At 52.9% G+C, this 19,484-nt stretch overlaps 1 protein-coding gene across 1 annotated transcript; it reads right to left on the reverse strand.

Annotated features, from left to right (window-relative positions):
* Nucleotides 1-980: 980 nt before the first annotated feature.
* TPRN (taperin) lies at nucleotides 981-19,170 on the reverse strand. Its single transcript, XM_014880969.2, has 4 exons — nucleotides 17,002-19,170; nucleotides 3,274-3,454; nucleotides 2,938-3,065; nucleotides 981-2,131 (listed from the first exon to the last, which is right to left on the reverse strand). The coding sequence occupies exons 1-4, from the start codon at nucleotides 19,168-19,170 to the stop codon at nucleotides 2,069-2,071; spliced, it is 2,541 nt and encodes an 846-aa protein (XP_014736455.2). The 3' UTR covers nucleotides 981-2,068.
* Between the last annotated feature and the right edge of the window lie 314 nt (nucleotides 19,171-19,484).

Here is a 19,484-nt window from a genome sequence, read left to right on the forward strand (position 1 = left end):
CCTGAGGCACAGCCCAGGAGGTGACCCATCACCTGATGCTCCTGCCCTCACCCTGCTCTGCCTGGAGGCAGCCCGAGTACCTGGGCAGGGATTAGAGCACGAAGCTGGGAAGTGCAAAGGAGTGCTCAGTGAGGTGTGAATCAGCTCCAGCGTGGAGCAGGATCGCCGGGAGAAGGCGCAGAGAGCCAGCAGCACACTGCACTCCCCCAGCTATCCTGCCCACACAGGCACAGGAGAACCAAGCCAGGGCTAGCTCAGACCCCTTGTCCCTAACTTGAGTTGAAAGCAGCTTTGCTTTACCACCTGCAGTTGTGCTAGGAACAGAGCTGCCTTAAACTGGCCTGGGCTTTTCCACGCTCACTGGGACCTTTTCTGCTGGAAAGTCACCCCTTAAATCCAGCAGTCACCAACAGTCTCACATTTCCCCTGATTCTACCCCAGTCTCAGCACCTTATCCTGAAGTATTAATGAGAAGCCTCAACACATGGAACTCCATGGTTCTTGTGTCATGTCCCAGGCAGATGCACTGCAGACACATCTTGCTCCCAGCAAGTCACACAGGCAGCAGATCTCAAATTAGCTTGGAACAGACAAGGAGGTGAAAAATGTTTCTTTGTGGCCCCCCAGCCAACATTTAACAAACTACTGAGTAGCTAATTTTTTTTTTTTTTGCATTATCTTTCCATAAGTATTTAGGCACCCAGGGCAGAAGGGAAGCTACAAGTAGGTATGTTCTAACATTTATTCCTGTGTTTTTCAGCAGAACAACTTTCCCTTGCTGCAACTACAGACACCAAGCCAAGTGCAAGGTATGCAGAGCATTTTCAGTTCACAGACCAGTGTCACTTGAACAGACATTCATCATCTATAATAGACAAACCAGTAACCATCAAATTTAATCAAAGATACCAGCCTGTTCCTTTGGATCATGCCCCACATTGGGGTACCACTCATTCCATAAATCCCAAAGAGGCCAGACCTGTTCTCACCACATCTCTTTTAATCCCAAAGTACAAATCACATTAGCAGCACTGCTCCATCTGTTCCAGAGTGCAATTTTGACCCTGAGTTTACAGTAGTAGAAAACTTGAATGGAAGATTCTAGCAGATTCCTTTGCATATTGGCTGCATTAAACAATTACAATAGAACTATAAAAATGCTAGAAAATACAAAAATAATCCACATTCCTTGTTCAAGTTCTGCAGAAGAAAGGAGTGAAACTGCCCTCCCGTGCTTTGATTAGAGGAACAGAGTGTGGCTTGAAGGGAGCAAAAAAGAGATCAATCAGATCTGGAGTAAAGCAACAAGAGGAGCTGGCAAAGTGGAGCATAACCAGCAATTCCCAGAGACTGGATGCCAGAGTTGGGAAGGACAGACCAAAGTTATGGCCAATGTTTGGGAATCTTCAAGAAGCTCGAGGCAGTCTGGACATTTCTCTGTTGATTGGTGCAAAAATAACACCTAAAGCTAAAGGCATTCATTGCTCTTCCCATCCCTCCCTCAGGGTGTTCAGTGAACTCCATAAGCATGGAACTGGCACATGGATTCCACGATGTTTCAGTGAAACCAGAGCTGGAAACATGCCAAGGACAAATCATGAACCTTCAGTGGTTTTCCAAACTGATACCCAATGTGTCAAATCACAGGCACGCTGTGAACCCACCTAACTGCCCAGTGCTCCACTTCTCCACTGGGGAAAAGGGTTGCAAGAGCTGTGCAGACTCTGCACAGTGCCTGGACTCAGACAGGCACTGAGAAAAATCACAACATCCATCCCGGGATTCCAGATGTCCTTCCCACACTTGTCTAACTGGCAGCTGATCTTGAACAAGGAATATGCAAGGCCACAGGCAGAATCAATCATACGCCTTGAAAGCAGTAATTCGGTCCCAAAATCCAGTGCAAATATTCTCCGAAGATGCCCGAGAGCGTCTGGTCCATCCTTGGCAGCAGGATGCGGGCACGGCCGCGCTTTGGGGCCGTTTCGGTGGCGGTTCCCGTGTGCCCAGAGCGGCTGCACTGCCCCATCCTGCCCAGCAGCCGCTGCTGCAGCACCGCGGAGCAGCCTCAGAAATAGAGCGCGGGCTCGCTGCTGAAATCCGAGAGCCCGCCCTTCTCCGCAGGGGTGAGCTGTGGGCAGAGCACAGGGACACCGCGCTGCCGTCAGAGCCGGCCCAGAGGAGCTCCCTCACCCTTGGGTGGTGCCTTGGCACCCTGCCCGGGATAACTGGGTGTGTTTAGTTACCCCCCCCTCCAAACGTGCCCTGGAGTATAGAAAGTCCTGCAATGGTTTGGGTTGGAAGGGATCTTAAAACCCATCTTGCTCCAACCTCCCACCAAGGGGCAGGGGCACATTCCATTATCTCATCCAAACCCCATCCAACCTGGCCTTGGACACTGCCAGGGATCCAGTGGCAGCTACCCTGTGCCAATACTTCACTGCCATCAGAGGGAACAATTTATTCCCAATATCTAATCTAAATCTCTTTTACTTTAAAACAGTTCCCCCTTATCCTATCACCTGCCCATGTTAAAAAAAAAAAACCCTCCCTGTTTTTTATAAGCAGTTTTTAGGTACTGGAAGGGGCTCTGAGCTCTCCCTGGAGCCTCTCTTCCCAGGTGAGCACCCCCAGCTCTCCCAGGCTGGCTCCAGAGCAGAGGGGCTCCAGCCCTCGGAGCATCTCCATGGCCTCCTTTGGACTTGTTCCAACAGATCCATCTTTCCTGTGCTGAGCACAGGGTGTGCCAGCTGCCTTGAGTCTCCTTCACCCAGCTGAGGAGGGGCAGGTGTGGTGGTGGCAGTGGGCTGGTGTGTTGGTCCCTTTGGGAGCAGTGACAGCTCTCTGGGCAGGAACACAAACACAGGTGTGCAGGGAAAGGTATATCCTGTCCCATCCCCACAAGAGAGCACAAGAGTTGCTTATTTATAGCCTCACCATGACTTGGTTCCCATGGGAATCAGCTTCCTTTGGGAGGGGCCCCTCTGCAGCAGGACCCTCATACTTCTGCTCCTGCCACTCGCTGAACTTCACGGAGTGCTTTGGGGTGTAGCTGGATAAATCTGCTGGAAGGAGAAACATGAGGTAAATATTCCTCACCACCCCAAAACAAAGTGGGACCAGGCTCCCAGCAGAGACAGCCTGGAAACTGCCCAACTGCAGCTCCCTGTTCAGCTCCATTAGCATTTCCACCCATGGGGAGCCCTTAAGAGTCTGTGGGAAATGTCAGACACCACCAGAAACCCCACGGTCCCAACACAGTGCCCCACTCACCTGAGTTAGGAGTACTGGGATGCAAAGTGCTGTTTGGGCGTGGAATGTAAAAGGTACGAGATTTTTCCTCCTCTGTTTCAGAAGCATGTCCTTCCTCTTCCTCATCTTCTTCCGCCAGGGAGCTCTCTGAGGGGTACTCAAACATGGTCTGCAAACTTGTCTCGTTGAAAGAGATCTTCATCTGGGCAACAGCAAAGGAGAATTATCAGAGAGAAGCACAAGAACCCACTGATCCCCACGCTGGCTCTGGTACAGACCACTGCACATGCCAGGGCTGCCCCTGGTTTAAAGCAGCCACTGCAGATCCCCCAGTCCCTCCCCAAGTGCCTTGGTGGATCTCTTGCCACGCTGAGGGAAACCCCAAAGGCAGAGCCAAATGGATGGCATGGAGGCAGGAGCCCAGGGGGCTGGAGTATCTCTGTGCCCTCTGCCAGCACCTCACACTGGGGAGCTGCCACCACGGCACCATGCCTCTCATGGGAGACACAAGCAGGAAAGCATCCACATGTTGGAAAGGTGGCACTGCTAATTCCTGGCAACTCCTTTGTGTATCCAAGCTCCAGAAAACAGAAACATCCATGATCAGGACTCCAGGCTTGAGAGGACATTTTGGCAAAGAGCTATTTAAGCTGCATTAAACGGGGCTTAAAACCAGGAGTGAGAAGAAGGAGGCAGCTAAAGGAAAGATGGTAACAGCTGGTAGCAGACAGGGAAAATACTTGACAAGGGGGAGGCCTTAAAGGTTCTGGTTTGAAACCAATTTTATCTAGTATTGTCACTAAGGACCTTTCCACAGTAACTAGGAGACTGAGAAATGAAAGTGACTCAAACACAAGAGTTCATCAAGGGCTAACCAGAATTTTATGATCATGAAGAAAACTAGAGAGCAAAAACACTAAAAATGGAATCCTGTTTAAGAGCAAACCTTGCACTAAGAGAAGTTCATCACCTGTGAATACCTGAGGAAGAAAATTTGGGATTGGCTACAGAACTGTAATCATCATTACAATGCTGCTTAAATAAAGCAGGAATGAAGGAAGGCATTTCTGCTGGAAATAGGGACTGCCTGGCTCTCTCCTCCCTCTAACACCAGCAGATGATGGAAGTAACTCCAGATGTGCTTGTCCAAGCTGAAAAGAAAAGCTGAGGGAAGGTTTTTGTTCCCTTGCAGCCCTACCTGAACTAATCATTATCTACTGCTGTGCTCCAGGGATCTGGTTACAGCTCACCTCAACAGGTACAGAGGAGATTCACTGGCAAAAACTTCACACCAGCAAAAGTGAAGTTGGAAAAAAGCATAACAGCTCTTTGTAAGTACTCCAGAAAATAACCACCAAGGAGCAGAGAACTGCTGATGCCAGCAGACAAACAAGGAGGATAAGCTTGCCAGGAGTATGTTCATGCCAAAACTAGGGAAGTATTTAGCCAACACAGTTCAAGGTTCAGGAGCAGCTGTCTAAAAGGGTGTTGTGATCCCTTTACTTCTAAATACAATTAAAATTCAGCTAATGGGGTTATGAACAGAATGGAAAGGACGTGGCAGCTTGTGACAGGTGGCAGGAGCCCGATGGTTCTAATCTCTCCAGATACTCTGTAATGACTGGCCAGGGGCAAGTGCAGCGCATTTATCCCATATTTCTGTCATACAGAAAATCCCCAGAGGCTGGCAAGTGGCACCTGGCCCCAAGCAGCCCTCAAGTACCACACTGCCCAGGTGCACCCATTCCCTGTCACAGCAGCAGTCAGAGCACTGGAGTGACACTGTTAGGGGCTGCCAGTGTCACACCTGGATGTCCCCAAGGGCCAGAGCTGCCAGCAGGTCACCTGTGCTGCCCATGCACAGGGGCCCTGGAGCTCTGCAGGGATCAGAGCAGGACAGGGAGCATTTCACTGCTGCTTTTTAGCAAAGCAGGAGGGGAGCTTAGTTCGAATCTGGGTAACAGAGGGAGCAGCTGCAGCTCCTCCACACTGCAAACCCACAGCTGGAGCTCTGTGTCACTGCCCCAGGGCAGGATGGACCTTGGACACAGGCTGGCTCCCTTCCCTGCTCCCAGGAGAAGGCAGGGTGGAAACTGCATGGAGGGAACCAGCTGCCTTTCCCCATTCTCTGCCCCAGCCCCAGTCACTCTGAGTCACCCCAAATGACACACGAGGAGAAGAGTGATTCTATTTCAGAGAAAAGGGGTTGGAATTAAATGGTCCTGAAGCTGAGAGCATCCCACTTGCTGCTCCCTGATTTTCCCATCCCTGCTGCTGACCTAGATGCTCCCTGATCCGAGCCAGGCTGTCACTGCTCACAATGTGGTGTCTGTCCTGTGGGGATGAGCCACACTGCCAGGCACAGAGGCCACGAGGGTAGACGTGCCCAGGGCTCCAGGAGCTATCCCAGAACCAGAAACTGCACACAAGCCAATGGCACTGAAGGGCAAGAAGTACTTGGCTAAACATGGAAAACAAAGCAGACAGGAGAGATATGCCTTGGGGGTTAGAATTTAAGCTTGGGAGACAGAGTTAAATGTTCCTGGTTTTCTCCTATCTGGAGGAAATCGCTAAGAAAAATGACTCTGAGTCCAGTTTGGACCAAAGGTGCATGCAGTGCAGGAGGAGAAAACAGCCTCATCAGGGAGAAATCCAAAGAGCAGAATGGAGCAGAAATGGCCTGGAGACACCCACACCCCACACAGAGCCCAGAGACAGCACCAACAGCCCCAAACTCAACATCTCCCACTCTCCACAACCAATTCAGGCAGGGGGCAATGCTGGAGCCCTTCACACAGAGTCAGCCCTGGCACCCAGGGCACAGCTGGGGCCAGGATCACCTGCAAGGCTCACACAGGCAGTGGTGTGTGGCACAGGGACACGGTGACACCAGCTCCCCAAACCACACCGAGCTGCCCTACAGCAGATCCCAGCCCCTGCTCCCAGCAGAGCCCCAAGGCTGCTGCAATGAAGCCCTGGGCACACCCAGGCAGAGCAAACACGAGGCACAACCAGGCACTGGCACAGGATGGACCCTGGGACACTCAGTCAGCCCTGCCTGTGGGGAGAGAGCCCCAAACCCCAAAACCTGCTGTGGCAGTACCAGAGCTCCCCTCTCTAAGCACAATGGGGTTTCAGGGAAGCACAAAGCAGCTCTGCTTGACCCAACAGAACAGGGAGGGTGAAGCATTCAGGCAAACCCAGGGGACACACGGGGCAGAGAAAGGCAGAGAAATGCTGTGAGTGGCTACAGAGCACAAGTGAGTGCTGTGTGCAAGGAGCACAGGCAGCTTCAGTCCCAGGAACCAGCTAGAAAGGAAAACCAAGAGCCCAGTCATGGCACAGACAACAGGTTTGCACAGCCAGCAGTGCCTTGCCAGACCACAGACCTTTATGGGAACACAAAAGGCAACAGGGGACGTTTCTTTAGAAGAAAAGTGTGTCCCAGCAGAGCCAAGCTGGCTGGAGCCCAGCCAGAGGCCTCTGCTCAGCCTGTCTCAGCACTGCTTCCCCTGGTCCTGCCCCAGCAGCAGCTGCCAGTTGTGGCAAGGAAGAATTCTGCACCCTTCAGCTGTGGATGTTTGCAGGGATTTGTCACTCTTTGTTCAGCTGGAGGCTTCACCCATAGCTGTCACAAACCTAGGGTCCAACCCAAACCCATATATACATATATATATAAATATATAAAAAATATATAAATACTCTGCCCGGCAATCAGACACACTGGAAAGAATAAAGCAGGCTTTTCAGGAAATATTGTGCTCTTCAACCAATAGGTTCTTGTTGCCATAGCAAAAATCATTTATTTATTTGCTAGGATTTGAACAGTAATGAGTAATAGGAGATCCAGGAAAGAAAAGCCTGGGCAAATATTGCCTAATAAAGCGTAAATCTGAGTAGTCATGAAGATCTCACTTAGAAAAGGGAAGTCAATCTTGTGTCAGGCTGTCAGGACTCAGGCTGCACCCAGACCAGCAACCAAAGAGCTCCCATATACAGAGATTTATTTAAAAAAAACCAAACTGATTTATAGAACCCAACCTACAACATGAGCAATGGCAAGTCAGCAGCCACCTCACCTCTGAAAAGGAGATGAGAAAGTCTGCAAGGCAGTAATAATGGCAGAGCAGAGAGCCAAAGGCTTCTCACACACCTGGGACCTCTCTGGATGTCTCCAGGGGTTAATCTGCATCCTCAGCTTCAGAAGGAATCTCCTTACTTCGGCTTTTCTCTTCTCCACCCATTATTACATTTGCTGCTTGCTTGATGAGCCAAAGCCAAAGTGGTAAGTAGGGTGTTTACACCTTTTAAACTGAAACCTCTTTGGCAATCCAAATCCTCATCTTGTAACAGTCAGGAAAAAGTAATTGTTCAAGGCATTAAAATAATCAAATCATCCAATAATTATATTCCAGCAGAGAGAATCCAAGTCAGCATTTGATCCCCATCACAGCAGCCCAGAAGAGGGGGCTGAGAAGGACTGAGCCCATCTCCCTTCCCTGTGAGTGGCTCCCATCTCCCAAACCCAGGGCTCCTGCCAGAGTTGCCATCCCTGCTCTGCCCGTGAGGAGCAGGATGGGATGGCAAGTGCTGAAGCACAAGCTGGGCTCCATCCCTGCCCTGCTGCCATCCCACAGCACCTCCAGCACATCCCAATCCACCAAGTGCCTCACCAGATCCAAACAGCTGAGCAGCACCAGGGATCAAGACCTGTCCTCTTCATGTACTGATTTTCCTCTAATCATTCTCTGTCCTCAATAATTCCCAAGTGACAAACCCAGGGGCTGCATTGACTCACCAGGACATGTAGGGGCTGCCAGGTGCTGCTGGGTGTGACTTAAAGCAGCTTTTCACACCTGATCTATTACAGGATCACAGAATAAGCTGAGCTGGAAGGGACCCACCAGGATCCAGCCCCTGTCCCTGCCCAGACCCCCCAACAATCCCAGCCTGTCCATCCCTGGCAGGGCTGTCCAAACGCTCCTGGAGCTCTGGCAGCCTCGGGGCCGTGCCCATTCCCTGGGGAGCCTGGGCAGTGCCCAGCACCCTCTGGGGGAAGAACCTTGCCCTGAGCTCCAGCCTGAGCCTGCCCTGGCCCAGCTCCAGCCGTTCCCTGGCTCCTGTCCCTGTCCCAGGGAGCAGAGATTGGTGTCTGCCCCTCCTCTCCCCCCACAAGGAAGTTGCATCCTCTCAGCATCACATGAGGGCTTGGCTGGTATCTGCAGGAAGGGTGAACAATCCAGCACGAACACAAAGCAGGGGTCGACATCTCAGAGATCAAACACACACAAAAAGAGTGTTCTGAACAACCTTGTGCTCCTGTGCCACCTCACATCCAGGCACATTTGCTGCTGCACTGGTTAGCTAAAGATTGGTCAAGAAGAAGAAAGCACAAGACATCACACCTGATACCTGAAACTGCAGCCAGCTGGGAGTGTCAGCAAGTCTGTGCACACAGAGCATCCCAGGGAAGGCTGCAAACAGCCCTGAGCAGGGCAGAAAAGCTCCAACTCCAAACCCATTGGGTTGGTGGGTGGAGGCTCAGGACCTGTAGAAAGAGGAGATTCTAACACAGAACAACCTCCCAGCTCCCTTCTATCCCAGTAGAAGCAGAGATTTTATGGTGAACAAAGATCCCCAAAGGGTTTACCCTGCTCTTTCCATCTGACCAGTCCCACAGAGCAGCAGATTTAGTAAAAGGAGACAGAAAAGCAGTTCATAAATTCCAAACCTCTGCAGGGAAGACCTTCAGTTTTTTTCACAGTAGCCTGCAGTCAATGATCTAGACAGCTTCCTTTAAAAGAAACTTTTAGATAAAGGATTTTTGGGAAAATGAGCCATTTTTTTGGAGTTAGCAATGAACTTGTCTATGTGTCTGTACTTGTTCTGAAAACAGTCATGTGTCAGCCCAAATTGTTGAATAACTCCAGGCACAAACTATGTGGGCAGCCTGAAACAGTACCGTGGTGACTGCAGAAGCACCAGCACATCATCAAGGCATTTGCTATCATCCAGAAGATAAGGAGCTTTTGTGCCTCTAAAGCCCTTCCTTGACACAGAAAGAAAGGGTTTTTCCCTGACAAGTATCCCTAGGAACAGAGGGGACTTGAGGCTTGGTTCCTATATCAGATTAAGCCTGTACTGCTGTGGCTGAAGCATTCTAAGTATGCCCAGAAAACTGAAGATGGCAGTTCAGAAATGTACTTTTCTGTTATTCTGTACAAAAAGAAAAGCTTTGGGGAACTGGAGTTGGCTGTGACCCCACAGAATCACTTGATCATGATTTTCCAGGAAGTGTTTCTTGTGAGTGTCTGACTTTTGCTCAGCCATTAGCTGCACCTCAGTGAGTTACTGAGTAGAGCTAAGAGCACTAAAGATTTACAGCAGGAGCACGTCAGGGAAGCCCTGTGTGGCTGGCAAAGGAGACATTTCCTCCAGGATCACATCCCAGCTCCCAAGCCACAAGGCAAAACAAGAAAGTCTCCATTTACAAGGCAACCCACAAAGCCAGCTCTGTGTAATCAATATGCTGAAGCACATGGCAGATAGGAGCAATGCATGGAGATTCGAAATATTAAACTCCTTGTGCAAGACACGGGCAAGTTTCAAATTCCTGATGAGAAGTGACAGAGTAGGGACAGCCCCGAGAGCATGTGGGGCAGGTGGCTTGGTTAACTCTTCCTTTCACTGAGCAGGACAAGGGGAGATCCCAGTGCCCACAAAAACACAGCTGGAGCCCCAGTGTGCCAGGGCACAGAGCAGCCATTCACCCTGAGAGCCCTTTATTCCTCCTCACATCTGCAGGCAGAGGAGCCAGAGCCTCCCACAGCTTAACAAGAATTCACAAGTTACTTGGCCCCTAAGAACCAGACAAATCTCCCTACTAGTATGAAACAAATCTCATCTGAATACACAAAGGGAGCAGGATAATCAAGGTACAATTAGTATCAAGAGTTGGTGTCCTCATAAAAACCACACAGAGCAAACAGCAGAGGATTTCACAGGCAGCTCTGAGCAGCCCATTTGTAGCTACAACGAGGTGCAGCGCTGGGAGCTGCCACCCACAAACATTTCTGTGCAACCCAGACTGCCCAGAGCAGCTCACAAAAATACCTGGGTTTGGTGCTGGAATGGGATGATGCTCCATGGGAAATAGAGAGAGGCTGGGAGCTGAATTTCTTCCCATCCTGTCAAAGAGCTCATTCAGGACCTAAAGGCTCCCATGATGTGAGCAGTATCACCTGCACAACAGAGTTCATGTCTCTCTTACCCTTTCCCTCTCTTTTAACGTGCATCCTTGATGAGAAGCAAGTGCAGCAGGTTCACCAGGAGCCTCAGGGATTTGCCCTCAGAGCTGCATTTTCACCGGCTGCAAGCGACACCATTTCCCTACACACACAAGTGTTTTGTCTGAGATATTTCCTACATTCTTGCACTGCCCACAAAGCAGCAGCTCCATCCTGCCAAGTTCTCAAGATCATCCGAAGGGCACTTTTCAGAAAACATCAGCACTGAGCTCCTCCAGCTCAGATTTTCCCAGGATGTTTGTGAAGTTGCTCTGTGTGATACAGACACTTCATGTGACTCTTCCTACACAGACTGGCAAACAGGGATATCCTCCCAGCCCCACAGACTGCTGCAGACACTGGAAGAGTCTGGGTTGTAAACAGGTTTTAAATTCAGGTTTCACTTAGGAGGGGGGTGAGCACAACCCCTGAGGTGAGCTGCAACAGCTCTTATGCAGATTTTCTTTACTGCCACTGCACCCAGAAACTAAATATTTTAATTTTCCCTACTGTTGCCCACACATAACACAGAGCAGCAGGACTCCTGCCCCAGCCACCCCAGTGTCCTTTCTCTGCTCTTCTCAGAACACTATGACCATGTACTGGAAAAACCAGAGTGGGAAGGAAAACCCAAACCCAAAACAAACTGAAGCCTTGAGACAGAGGGAAATGATAAACCATCTGCAATCTGGTCCACAGATTAGGGAAACTGATTAGGAAAACGTTAACTGTAATCCTCGTGATTAGAGTTCAGAGCACAAAGTACTTCAAATCTTCTCTCAAGCTCTGGGGCAGGCTGAGCCCTGGGCACGTCCTAACCAGCTTCAAAGCCAGGCTCGGCTCTTATTTGCGTAAGTTTCTATTTTAGCCCTTCTGTCCCTGCAGTGCTGACAGCAGCAGGCAGGACATGGGGACAAGAGAACCAGGGGAATTTGGGACCAGCTCAGACTGTCAGTGCAGAATGAGAAGAAGCATGGGACTGGTGAGACCGTGCAGAGCCTCAGTCACAGAAAGTTTCCCACTACAGAGATGAGATAAATCTGATTAATCTGCTCTGCCAGGGTTTCATACAACGAAGTCTCAGCACTTCAAGGTGCTGGCATGCAGTGGGGAAACAAAAAAAACCACCCTCTGCCCCACTGACAGCCTCAGGGACAGCTTGTGAAGTGGTTTCAAAGCTGTAACTGCAACAAATTCTGATTTCTAGTCTTCAGCCATCAACTCCACAGAAAAAAAATCAGTGGAATTAGCAAAGGGCAGGAAAATGGCCCTGCTTGGGTGAAAGAGCCCGCTGCTATCTGACAGATAATGGAGATCATCTCCGCAGGGGAGGGACTGCACTTCATCATCCAAGACACTTATTTCCTGAGCATGACTTATCACTGCTGACCTCATCTCCTAAAAATGCAATACATCCATGTCAGATACAGCCATGGCCCCTCCTTAAAGGTGGCAGATGAATCTGCCCCAGCAGAGCACAGCCAGAGACAGAAAACAGAACAGGAACTCGCAGTTCTCCAAGAGCTAAAGAACACAAATCTCTGCCCTGACCCCTCCAAAACACAGAAATGACATAATCAAAGGGATTTTTGCAGAGGTTTCTTCTTCTACCACCAGATTAGTTTACTTGTGTTTTGGTTAATTTACTTGTGCAAAAAAACACTTCAGGCAGCCATCAGTATTTAGACTCCACACTGTGCAGACTTGCTCCAAACAGGCCCGGGCAACAGCTGGAAATGTTGATCCCTACCAGCATCCCAAGCCTACACCTGGTTCTCAAAGGAGACCATCTCCAGCAGAATTAAACAGATGGAAAACTACAGAACAAGGAGTTCAGCAGGTTAGACCAACAAAGCTGCTGCCAATGATCAAAACTGAGGGTATTTAAAATAATTTTTGATAGACTTTTAAGTGGGAATTTGGAAGCCACATTCAGGCATTACGCAGCTCAAAAGATTAGGACATGGACCATGCTAAACTTTATGTAAGCTGGAACTTTTTGAAGTTCAGGCTGAACATCTTTGAAGGCAATTTAGCTTTAGACTCCAACTGTTTGGATCCCACCAGCCTAGTTCCTGTAATCCCTGCTCACACTGGGCTGTGACTCGCCTGCCAGCACACGGCAAACTGCCAGCTGTGACAAGCACAAAACATTAAATCCATCAACAACCTGGTGTCTGTTGGCTCTCAGGTCCTATTATTCACAAGACTTTGGGTGGCCTGGCCAGAACTCATTCACCTTCCCTGCAGGATCTCCAGAGGTACTGGATCCTGGAGAGGAAAACACTCGGGATGCACTGCAGGAGTGACACACTGAAGGAGCAGGGTCAGGGCAGAGTCCAGCCTCCAACAAGAGGAGAGCCTGAAGCCCAAAGCCAGTGACTGCTCTCAGGGAGCCCAGCTGGCTCTGCAGTGCTCTGTCCTTCCCCAGCTCTCACTCCAACATGCCAACCACATGTTCTGCAGAAACCCAGATTTCTATCTTGCCAACAACTTTATTGGATGTAATTCTAGCAAACCATCACTGACTCTTGTCAGCTCAGATGAGCAAGCCTTTATCCTCTGTGATCTCAAAGACCCACATCCTGCAGCAAAGCCTTCCCTTCCTCCTGGCACTGCTGAAATGCCTTTACTTCTCTGCAATAACAAAGAGGAGCCCTGAGCAGAGGTCAACAACAGTGTGCTGCATCCTCTGCCCCACTCCCAGTTTAGAATAAAGGTCAGTAGGTCTCCTTCCACCCCTGCACATGTATCCTGTCCTCTCTGAGAGCTCGGCCAGCTCCTCCAGCAGCTGCCCAGCAGCTCCTGGCACATCCCTTTGGAGCTGCAAACACACTTCTCAGTCTGAGTCCCACCCCCACTGCTTTATCTGAACGGCTGTTGGTACTGCCTGGAGAGGTCTCAAAACAGCCCTGGAGCAGATGAACAGACTTGAAGGGCACCTGAACCCCTCCAGGAGCACAGGAGCTCCAGCTCCAGGGTGAGCAGGGCTGGCACTCTGCCCTCTACCTGCAGACCCTGATGTATCCCATCACACACAGCCCCACTCTGACCTTCACAGCCCCTGTCCCCCCACAGCAGCTCCACAACAGAGCTGGGAACAGATTTTTATTTCCAGTACATCATCTTCCTCTCCCTCACCAATCTCCATCTCCAACCCCCAAAGTAACAGCTGCTTCACATATCTGAAGGTCTGGAAGGAGCAATAAAGCTGTTTATCCTGAAAGACCTTGAAGCAGCAGCATCCCTCAGGCCACAGCCAAGTGTCAAGTCCTAGAGCCACTGTCAGCAGCCAGGAGCAGGGGCTGGAGCTCCTTCTGTGCAAAGCAGTGCTGGAACCCACTGCCAGCCTGTCCCAGCCACCCTCCCAAAAAGCCACGGAGGATGTGGATCAGAGAACAGGGACCACGTCAGCTCCATTTTGCTGGCTCCTCTACCACAGTCAGGCAATCAGTGGCCAGACATGGGGATGGAAAAGGGAGGCTGAATTTCTACATTTGAAGAAAAACAGCATTTGCATCTCAGAGAACAGCGGGGTCCAACTGGCAGGACCTTCCTTCCAAATATTACCCCTGACTGCACAGACACCCATTGATCCACAGCATTTCCAGGTGTGCTGACCTGCTGTTGATCTCCCAGATTCCTGCTGGGCATCAGCAAACAGTTAAACTTTTCCAAGTTCTTGAAGTTTCACTAAATGCTACTTTCTTGAGTATGGAACATAATTAAAGACTTTTCAAAAGCAAGGTTTGGAAAGGAAGATGCTTAACACAAGAAGGGTTTGTTCACCCCAAAAGACACAGGAAGCTGCTCACTAAAATCAGCATCAGGTTTTGACACCCCAAAAGAGAAAGGGGATTGGTTTTAACAAACAACTGTAGCTCCCAGCTCACAAGAACAGTCTGTTTCTGCCCAATTCAGGCCAAAATCAAGTTTCTGAAAACCCCGACACAGCTACAAAACAGAACTCTTGTTTTTGGCTGGTTGCCTTGGAGACACAGAGTGATCTCTTGGGAAGAAACCAAGGAATGCATCTTAATATGAGCTCCTTCCTTTTCAGGCATCAACACTCAGCCTTATTACCCAGAGTAAAAGCCACAAACATCCTCTAGGTCAAGAGTAAACAGAAATCTTTCCATTTTTCCACCATCAGCATCTTCTAGATCCTGGCTACAAAGTCATTTTCTGTGCTTGACTTTGAGCAGGAAGGGAACTGAAAGAAAAATGGGTGTTTCTCCCATACCACATTTAACTTCACCCAGAAACTTTTAACTTGACTACTTTCCTTCAGCTTCATCTTACTTTAAAAGGGTTCCTATTTGTTTCAGCTTCCTGAGTTCTACAAATATAACAGGCAGTTCCTCCTTTGCCTTTTAATCTCCTCTCAAAAACCAAATGTTTACCCAAGTTCTCCTGCAGGACAACCCCACATACAGCTCTTATGGAGCAGCTGTGTGTGCACCTGGCAGTATTTGGCACCTCAGCTGCACAGCAGGGCAGTCAATGCTCTAAAGCTGATAAGAACAGGGGCAGAGAAGTTCCATGACCTGCCCAATGTCACACAAATCCACCACTGACACACAAAACAGTAGTTAACCACTATCACACAAAATTTTAGGCTGGGAAAAGTCCTCTGGAGGTCCTTGCCCAAACTCCTGCCTTAAGCAGGACAGACCTGCCAGTCGCTCAAAGCTTTCCCCTGGCCAGTTTCAGACAGCTCCAAGGCAGGACATGCCACGACTTCTCTGGGTTTGACCAACCAAAAACCAATTCAGTCACTGCATTGGACTTGTGCTCATCTCCCTCTTTTTTGTACTATTAAGGACACCTTCCACTGTGCACCATTTAATTTGTTTTACTTGAGGCTTTGTTCTTTGTGCCCCAACAGCATCCCCTGATCAGAAAACTCAGCTCCATCAGAAGTAGGGCTTGCCCAAATATGATGATCCCATAAGAGGACAAGATCCCTGTGTGTCCTCTGCCCCATCCTAAGAGCACTCACAACTGTATAACATGCTGTATTTTCAGCATTTACACCACACACCTGATTTGGTTTTAATCCAACTAAGACCCCAAATTGAACCTGAACAGAGTCAAAACAGCTGCAATAAGTGCAAGCCAGCAGGTGTTTAAGCAGCAGAACAATTCCAGTCTGACCAAGCATTTCCCTGTAGAAAAACAAGGAAAACTTCAGAAGCACTGAGCAAGAATCAACACTCCTGCTCATTTGCTTGTTCTGGGTCTCAAGATGCTCCAGACTTGCTCCCTGCATTAGTCACCATCAAATTACCACAGGCTTGGTGTGCTGAGGGAGGAATTTGACAGCATTAAGCCAGGGAAGCAGCACTCCCTGCCTCCCTTCAAATGAGATGCATCCTGCTCAAAGATTTCCTCAAATGATAATGCTCAGCGCCTCAGGCACCCATGTGCATTCAGTCCCTCAGTTATCTACCTTCATTTGGGTAACGGAAATGTCCAACAATTCCCACTATGGAAAAAGGTGTCAGAGCCAAACAACTGTCCCCCACTCCCCTTATCATGTCCAGATGCATTTCACCAAGGCCTACAAAGATTAATTCTCAATTTAGGGCTCACAAGGATCTACACTACTCCCCAAGGCGTGAGAAAATCTGGCATTCACTCACTCCAAAGGCATTTGGAGCAATCAGCATGTCTTGGATCTTCAGAGCTGTAACTGCACATTCAGAACGAGCAGGTGGTGTAATCCTATCAATGGGAGTTAAATTCTTGCTGATCTCTTTCTGCCTAATCGAGACCTAATTCTTGAGCCTCTATCAATAGATCACTAATGCGGGGAAGATGCCAATGCCAAGTGACCACGGGCAGCTCAACATGTCCGACCCCTCAGACACAGCGAGCAGAGGGAGGGCAAGCCCACAGCTGTTCAATCCATGAACCTCCCCCTGATTTCCTAAATTCCTGAAATACTTTACTTTCCATTATCGTATCTCCAAGAAAGAATGGGGTGGGAGAGGCCCTGCAGTTATCACAGGGCATATCCCACCCTCAGCTGCTTTGTGGGACAACACCCAGTGCCCCCTCCCCGAGGACAAATTCTCTTTAATATGACAAGTCCCATCTCCCAGCTGTGGTCCTCAGGCTCCTTTTAAAGTTCCAGGAGACGGTAAAAAGCAAACAAGACACTGGGCCTGCAAAGAGTTGCAAACTATCCTAATATTGGATACCATGAGAAATATTAATCCCTGGTTCCTTCCTCACCATTCTGAAATATCCTTCACATGAATGTGGTGGAGTTCCACCTTCCCTCTCCTGTTTTCCACCAGCCCCAAGGCTTCACTTCTGAGTCCATTTTACCCCCTCTTCAGCCAGCTCTGAGGGCAGCCTCTGGCACTGCCCGTGTTCCCAGGGGTGCCTCATGAGAAGCCAAACCCAAAGCAGCAGCGGGCCAGGTGCAGCCTGCCTGCTGAGCACAGCCGCTTACCTTCTTGCGGCGCGAGCCCGTCTTGCTCATGCAGGACCTCTCCAGGGACAGGTACCCCCCGATCACTTCAATCTCGTTCACCGTGGGGTAGCGCTTTTTATGGGATATCCCCACTTGGGGCCCATCAGCGTTCTCCACGGCTTTGCCTCTTCCTTTGCTCTCCTCCTCCTCCTCCTCTTCCTCCCGCTGTGGCCTTCCGCTGGCATCAGCCTGCAGCCCTGGAGCCACGGGCTTCCTTTTGGGCACAACAGTGAAGGTGCTGCCTCCCCTCTGCTGGGGGGCAGAGTGTGGCCTGTAGAGGGGCACGGAGGAAAACTCCATCTCCAGGTCAGGGCCAGCTCCTCCAGGCTGATCCGCCAAGCTCCCCGTCCTCGCAGCCGGGCCAGCCCTGGGAAGCGGCTCCCCGCCGTCCGGCTCCACAATGTCATCGATGTAAGTCACAGGTACCGAGGGATCCAGAGGCGCCGCTGGGGAAGTGATGGGCTCTTCCTGCTCCGGGGCGGAAGCCCTCGGGGGCTCCTTGGGTGCCTTCTCCTCCGAGGGCGGTGGCGGTGGCCCTGGCCTGGCAATCTGGGCCGGCGGCCGAGCCGGGCTGCCCTCCCGGCGGGGCACGAACACGAAAGAATTGCGCGAATTGAGGCGCAGCTTGGCCAGAGCCTGTGCCTGCAGGTCGTGGGCTGGGATGGCCGCCAAGTCGGGCTTGGGGGCCGGGAGGATTTCGAAGGAGTCCCCGGCCCGGGGGGCTGAGGCGGAGAGCGGCCGAACGGCGCCGGTGGCACTGGGGGCCGGACTGGCACTGGGCAGGGGCGACACGGCCACTTCGGCCTCCTCCGGCTTTGGCCTCCTGGCGTTGGCTCTGGCATGGGAAGGGCTGGTGGATGGCACTGGTGGCCCCTTGGGCGTTGCGGGGCGGCCGGCGGGGACAGCACCGGGCTCGGGGACGCGGGCGCTGGGGAGCTGCCCCCGGGGTGTGACCGTGAAGGAGTTGGAGCTGATCTTGTGGAGAAAGCAGTTGGCCTGAGGGGCCGCAGCCTTGGGGGCAGCTGGGACCGCCTGGGGGGCTGCAGCCTGGGGGGGAGCCGGGGTGGGCTGGGGGGGCACGGGCTGTGGGGTGACAGCCCGAGGAGGTGGTGCGGGCTGGGGAGTGACAGCCCGGGGAGGGGATGCGGGCCGGGGGGTGACAGCCCGGGGAGGGGATGCGGGCCGGGGGGTGACAGCCCGGGGAGGTGCCGCTGGCTGGGGTGTGACAGCCCGAGGGGAAACCGTGGGCGGGGGAGTGGCAGCCCGTGGAGGGGCCGCGGGCGGAGGGGTGACTGCCCGGGGGGGAGCTGGCTGCAGGACCGTAGGCTGGGGGGCCACCGGCACCGCTGGGGGGGTGGCAGCTCGGGGGGGAGCCGGCAGCGGCGGAGGAGTGGTCGGGACCGCCGGCGGAGATGCCGGTCCCGGCTTTGGCCGGGGGAAGCCGGGTCCCTTCTGGAGGGGCGGGGGAGCGCCGGGCCCCGCGGGCGGAGCGGGCGGAGCGGCCCGGGAAGCGCCCGGTCCCACCTGCGGCGGAGCCGCGACCCCGCCGGTCCCGGTCAGCGCGTCCCCAACGCGGCGACGGCGGCCCCGCGGCCGCTGCCCGAACTTCTCCAGGAGGCGGCTGACGGTGCCCGGCTCGGCCGCCTCGGGCGGCTCCGGCGGCTCGGCCGTCTCGTAGATGACGACCTGGTCGGCGCGGATCTCGGCGAGCGCGGCGCCGCGCCGGGCCAGCAGTTCCCGCAGCGGGTCGGTGCCGGCCGGATCCCGGCGGCGGGCGGGCGGCGCGTCCCCCGCGGCGAAGCAGGCGGCGGGGTCGGTGCGGGACTCGATGATGAGGATGTTGTCGGCGCGGATGGTGCGGATGCCGGGCACGGCGCTGTACAGGTCCAGCAGCTGCTGCAGGGGCCGCGGCGCGCCGCCGGGCCCGGGCCGCCCCTGCCGCAGCCGGCGCCGCTCGCTCTCCAGCCGCATGAAGGGGTTCTCGCGGAGCGGGCCCAGGCTCTCCGCCACCACCAGCCGCTCCCCGGCCGGGGGCTCGGGCTCGCCGCCCGCCCCGGCCAGCTTGGCCCGCTTGCGCTCCAGGATCTCCCGCTGCCAGGCGGGCGCTGCCCGCGGCCCGGCGCCGAGCGGCGGCTCCGCGCTGCTCATGGCGGCGGCGCTGGGGCTCTGCGGGCCGGGCCCCGCCGCACCGGGGCGGCCCCGCGGCCCCGCCCCCGGGCCGGGCAGGGCAGGCCCGACCCCGCGGGGCCGGGGCGGGGCCGGGGGTGCGCCACGGCCGCTCCGCTCCCGGCCGGGGTCAGCGCTCCGCCCCCGCTGCCCGGGGAAGGGCCCCGGGGCTGCCGGACAGTCCGGGGCACGGTGCTGTGACCTGGGGTGGTGCCGCATGCCCGGGCTGGGAACGCCCTCCCCTCACACACAGGAGACCCCCGGCCCGGGACACGAGCCATGGTGACCGACACAGA

This window comes from Sturnus vulgaris, chromosome 22 (genome assembly GCF_052056855.1).
Source record: "Sturnus vulgaris isolate bStuVul1 chromosome 22, bStuVul1.hap1, whole genome shotgun sequence".
Classification (NCBI taxonomy): Eukaryota; Metazoa; Chordata; class Aves; order Passeriformes; family Sturnidae; genus Sturnus; species Sturnus vulgaris.

Excerpts from the sequence above, each read along its gene's own strand:
- TPRN (XM_014880969.2), bottom strand. The coding sequence starts at position 19,170 with ATGAGCAGCGCGGAGCCGCCGCTCGGCGCCGGGCCGCGGGCAGCGCCC. Across the intron at positions 3,455-17,001 it reads CGGGCTCGCGCCGCAAGAAG|ATGAAGATCTCTTTCAACGA; the intron begins GTAAGCGGCTGT and ends GCTGTTGCCCAG. Across the intron at positions 3,066-3,273 it reads TCCCAGTACTCCTAACTCAG|CAGATTTATCCAGCTACACC; the intron begins GTGAGTGGGGCA and ends TTCTCCTTCCAG.